Source organism: Amia ocellicauda, chromosome 7 (genome assembly GCF_036373705.1).
Source record: "Amia ocellicauda isolate fAmiCal2 chromosome 7, fAmiCal2.hap1, whole genome shotgun sequence".
Lineage (NCBI taxonomy): Eukaryota > Metazoa > Chordata > Actinopteri > Amiiformes > Amiidae > Amia > Amia ocellicauda.
This window is the reverse complement of record NC_089856.1, coordinates 43,810,189-43,815,412: the sequence shown is the minus strand read 5'-3', so window position 1 is coordinate 43,815,412 and position 5,224 is coordinate 43,810,189. Positions and strand designations below refer to the sequence as shown.

At 42.8% G+C, this 5,224-nt stretch overlaps 1 protein-coding gene across 5 annotated transcripts; it reads left to right on the top strand.

The window, feature by feature from the left end:
* Positions 1 to 419: 419 nt before the first annotated feature.
* On the top strand, positions 420 to 4,474 carry LOC136753570 (COP9 signalosome complex subunit 7b). 5 transcript variants are annotated; one of them, XM_066709806.1, is made up of 7 exons: positions 420 to 502; positions 1,307 to 1,477; positions 2,292 to 2,367; positions 2,457 to 2,545; positions 2,786 to 2,988; positions 3,484 to 3,589; positions 3,702 to 4,474. In XM_066709806.1, the coding sequence occupies exons 2-7, from the start codon at positions 1,316 to 1,318 to the stop codon at positions 3,858 to 3,860; spliced, it is 795 nt and encodes a 264-aa protein (XP_066565903.1). In that variant the 5' UTR covers positions 420 to 502; positions 1,307 to 1,315; the 3' UTR covers positions 3,861 to 4,474. The 5 variants fall into 5 exon arrangements, with proteins under 5 accessions (XP_066565903.1, XP_066565900.1, XP_066565901.1 ...); XM_066709803.1 differs by having other exon boundaries at positions 2,786 to 3,024; XM_066709804.1 differs by having other exon boundaries at positions 2,783 to 2,988.
* Positions 4,475 to 5,224: the final 750 nt, after the last annotated feature.

Here is a 5,224-nt window from a genome sequence, read left to right as displayed (position 1 = left end):
ACACTGGATGCTTGAATTTCTCATTATTGGTTTCGGCGGCGCAAATGAATGGTTAGTGTGGTCGGGGCCCCTGGCGGTCGGGGCCCTTGGCGGTCAGAGGCCCCATGACAGTGCCCGTGCCACAGGTACCAAAACCGGTGTTGCTGTTTTGAACAAGTCAAGGACAAATGGGACCCACTGACTTTTCCTTGTTCAGTTGTTTATTAACTATTATCTATGTATTCATTGACTGAGTTATTAGTTCCTTCATTCATTCATTTAGAGTCATCACCTTTCGAAAGTAGGATGAATATGAATCTAAATCCTTCCATTGGAATAATATTTTACCCCCTAAAACCTTTAAACCTTTGCCCCCATTTTTTCTTCCATGACTTTCGGTCCCCCGATCTGGCCAACCCTGCGCACCGTTATAACGAGTGCTGCTTTCTCTGCGCATGCGTGGAAGCCGGCGCTTGCGCAGTGGACGAGATTCAGTAGGATCGTGAGGGCGGCTCGACCGGCGGTAAACAGAGAAAACAAACATCTACTTAAAAACTTAAAAACAATACAAATACGTGTTTCTTTTTGAAATGGTGTGTTTTCAGCCTCCAGAAACTGCCCAAATCGGGGAAGATTTCAAAGGCAAATATGTTGTGATACGTAAACAAACAACCATATTCAATGCGGTGCCGAATAATTGTCATTGCAGAGCGAAGAGGGATTTGAATAGACCTGCTGCTGTATTGCATTTGATAATTTTGATTGATTTAACTGTTGTGTAGCCGTGTTTTGTCCAGCTTTTGAAACATTACTATTGATCGTTTTTTTTTTTAATTTCCCATGTCTTCTCTTCCCATGCATGACGTAATCAAATCATTTGCTAGAAATCTGCATCAATTACAGTCCTACTTATTTTGAGAGTTAGTACATATATATCTGGTGTTTCTCGTTGAGATGTATGCTGCAAGGATGTGCTAAGTTGATCCTGTAATAAATGCATTCTCCTTTCAGCCACCTTTGACGTAACATAACTAGTGGCTATATGCTTTGCTCTTTGGTTTATTTGCTTTAATTACAGAGACCGATGCACACAGATTGGTAGATCACACTCAAACCATAATCAATCAAGTGTTTACTCTGCAGGCATCTGGTCTTTGCCTCTTTTATTGAGCCTTCTGGGTATATGATCGCAGAGGTTTGTGGATGTGAGTTTGCTGTGTTGATGTATCATGTACAGAAACAGTGCAGCAACTGGGAATGAACTGCTTTGAAGAACTTCATACAGTCACTGGTAACACTTGTTTTTTTGCCCTCCTCTCATGTTCAGATCTTCATAATGTCAGAAGAACTGAAGTCCACCAACGGCCCCTTGGAACAGTTCATTTTACTTGCAAAAAACACAAAAGGACCAGCCCTCATTGCTCTCATTAACCAGCTGCTAGAAGCACCAGGAGTCTACGTCTTTGGAGAGTTCCTCAATTTATCCTGTGTGGAGGAAGTGAGTTTGAGATGCGGGGCTGGGCGAGAGAGAGAGAAGAGGATGCCTGGATCTTATGTCATTTCTCCCCAGTTATCTTTATTTTCACCCCCTCAACCTAGAATATGTTGAAATAAATATAGTTTGGAATGTGTTGGGGAATATCTTTTTTTCAATGTAGGTGTGTAGGAAACATTTAGAAAACTACAATGTTTTAAGAACTGAAAGCTGTGGGATGAATGGCCAAGTTTTAAACTTTAATTGAGGATATGCTTCATGGATGTTTTGAAGGAATTTGAGACAAATTGGTCTCTTGAAACTTGGTAAAGAAACCGGAGCAAGGAGCACTCCAGGAATTAAAGATAGAGCAAATGATCAGTAATTTTAAAGACTCATTTAATTAGCTTATACAGGAATTAGCTAGATGAGATTCCTGACTTGATAAGCTAATGACGACAGGCACAATAGACAGAAAATACTTACCTTTTATGTAAAGATCAAACACGCTTCTATTCTTCATTGGAGCTATGAGCCCCTACACTGTAATACAGGTTTGAAAATAACGAGTCAGATTCCTGATTGAGGGACACATTAAGTGTTTTGGTTTGGCAATCAGGTTTGTTTGTTCAGTGCAATTCTGCTCTTCCCACCAGATGTCACTGCACATCAAAAATGAGTTTTCAAGCAAAACAGATAAATAAACTAATTTGACTGCCACATGTTTGTACAGTTCCACTTATTTGTGTTTATTGTTAATAGCTAAGGTGATTAAGAATTTGAAAAGCTCTCTGGTAATGATGTACTGATGTTTCAACTGCTTTTGATCTTTCTACAGCTTTCAAAAGGGCCCAACCAGGGATATTTCCAGCTCTTGAACTTGTTTGCTTACGGCTCGTACGTAGATTACACAGGTGAGATGAGAAACTCGAGACTCAGACAATGATGCGCAAAATGGAGACCGTCTTTTGCGTTTTGAGACATTTCCCTTTCTTCCTTGCAGCAAATAAGGACACGCTGCCCGTTTTATCCGATGCTCAGAAGATCAAATTGAAACATCTGACTATTGTCCACTTGGCAGAAAAAATGCAGGTACAGTCTGTGTTCCCTGGGGGGCACTGTGGGACAAATGCTTTTTCCAGAGATTTCGGGTTCAAATTCTGCAGGACATTTGGGGTGCAGAGATGTCTGTCAGTCAAATGAATATTCGTAACCTCTGTTTGGATATCCACATGTGAACGTATTCTCTTGTGTAATCAAAATAGACTAGCTACCCATTTGTTATCCTGGGTTTTGTGTATAATATAGATGTGTGTGTGCGTGTCTCAGCAGTGCATTCCGTACTCGGTGCTGATGAGGGACCTCGAGATGCCGACAGTCCGAGCGCTGGAGGACCTGATCATCGACGCCGTCTACACCGACGTCATCCGCGGCAAACTGGACCAGTGCAGACAGCTGCTGGAGGTGGATGACTGCATCGGCCGGGACATCCAGGAACGGGATATCGGCAGCATCACCAACACGCTCAGCCAGTGGTGTGTGGGGGAGTTTAATGTCATATTAAAGCAACAGTATGTCAATTGAATTGTCTCCCCATTAAATCACGCAATTAGATATGTTTCGCCTTTACTTTCAAATACAAACAAATGTTGGCTTTTATATTTAGGCTAGGTGCCCTTTGAATGTATTCCTTGGGATATCCAATATAGGCTCACTTTATAAACACACAAGATGACATACAACATCTTCACCTACAAAAAGAAATGAATGAACAGTGCTTTGTCTCTACTATTACGGTTTTGAACAATGTTTGTAAATGTGGGTTTAAAGATGCAAGAAAATATTAATTCCTTAAATATCTGTGTACAATGCTTTATACGCGCTCTACTTAACATCGCTAAGCCCTCGTTAACATCTTTACTGTCCCAGACTTCTTATCACGATTGTTTCCAAGCGTTTTGATCTCTGTCGTTTTCTTTGACTGATTGGGAATCTTGAGGCCCGTCTCATGGCTCTGTCTCGGCCCGCAGGTGCGCCGGCTGCGAATCCGTCTCCTCGGCCATCGAGCTGCAGGTCAACAGGGTCACCGAGTGCCGAGCGACTCACCTCAAAACCCAGCAGCAGCTCGAGGCAGAAGTAAGTGGAAGCTGAAGGGAAAGAACGGGAAATAATCGGAGAGGGAAATTGTGGGTTCTGGGAGCGGTAGATGGGCTGAGTGAGGGAACCTGTGCTCTGAACTTCCTCTCAGGTGGCTGAGATCAAGACGACGCTAAAGGCCGCCGCTGCGCCCTCTTCACAGGAGGCCGACCCCCACGTGATGGAGCAAGAGGACGAACCGAGCGGCGAGCGCCAGCCCTGCCTGAAGATGATCACCAAGGTGAAGGAGTTCCTGAACATCCGACACTGAGGCTGCAGGCTGAAGCCACCGCGGCCCGCTTTTTCACAACCGAATAAACGCAAAGAACGGCCAGTGCGTTTATCTTTATTTCTTCTGCTTGCATGCATGTGCATTTGATGCTTGTTCTAGTACTTTCCTAGATTCTGAAATGTGGGTATTAGTTTTCAGCACAAAGTATTAGACATTAGTAATTGTAGTGTGACTGAGAGTGTAGGTGTGGCTCGGACCTGCAGAAATAGTATGTTTTTGTCTATATATAGTATTCATTTTGATTTTTGATCTCTATGAAATGCTCTTTTTGTGTTTTATATGTCGGTGTTTCATGGTTTCTTGACCTCACGGCCAACTTTAAAGTGGTGAAAACTTATTTGAGCATACATTGGATTTTTGTGTGACTGACTAATGCAAGAAAAACAAAAAACAAATCTGTGTCTGTAGTGGGTAATGTTTGCTTTATTTTTCCATTATTTCACTTCAAAAGGTCTTCTGTCTCACATTCAAGTTATTCAAAGCAAACAGATTGGAGGTTTTGATGGGATTTGATGGTTATGTCACAGTTTTTTTGTTTTTATTTCTTCAGTGGTTACTATGTCAATCTCTTCTATTAAAACAAATATGCTCGAGCAGGCGGCTATAAGAGTCTTTTTCCAGTGACTAGTAGTACGTTGTGGCTTTACACAAGCAGTGCTTCTCTGGGGAAAATACAAACGTAAATACGGCCTCCAGACAGGAACCTTTTGGGACCCACTAATGTTTTTTTCCCCTCCTTGTTACCCCAGTGACCTACTTTATATTGTTTTCATGGAGGCACTGTGGGAAATGGTTTCATAACTATACAGGCTACCTGCGTACCATTCAGCTTGGGAGTTACAGTTCTCGTAATTGTGTGGGCAAGCATGCTTTCTGTTGTTGTTTTATGTAACCACTTGACACGCCCAGGCCTTACAAAACCAGAGCCGCTCTGTGCTGCCTTTTGCAGCTGGCCCCCCGAAAGTGCGTCATCTCCCAGACTGTGCCGATATGAGAGTTATTTTACTGGTCAGGACCCCTTCAGTGAGGTTTCAGGGAGTCTGCTTATAGGGACAATTGTGGAGGCCCAAACACAGTGCCCCCCCGCTGAGGGTTAATTACAGGAAAAAAATAACGATCTGCACAATTAGCTCACGTTTGAGCCCGGAGTTTGAGCTCGGGATTTTCTGGACTGCTTTAATAAGGAGAAGGGGAGCGAGAGAGATCCCCTTGCGTCGAATATGCCGTTGGAAAAAACAACAACACAAAAACGTTACAAAACCCATTTCTTTCTGGCCGCTGAATTCAGTCTGGCAAAATGATAATAATAATGCACTTCCCTTGGGAAATATGTGTAAAATGCA

What these genes read in the sequence shown, in the direction of transcription:
- LOC136753570 (XM_066709802.1), top strand. Translation starts at nt 1,316, where the DNA reads ATGTCAGAAGAACTGAAGTCCACCAACGGCCCCTTGGAACAGTTCATT. An exon ending in ACTTGGCAGAAAAAATGCAG is followed by an intron (nt 2,546 to 2,782) that starts GTACAGTCTGTG and finishes TGCGTGTCTCAG; the next exon opens with CAGTGCATTCCGTACTCGGT. An exon ending in AATGTCATATTAAAGCAACA is followed by an intron (nt 3,025 to 3,483) that starts GTATGTCAATTG and finishes CTCGGCCCGCAG; the next exon opens with GTGCGCCGGCTGCGAATCCG.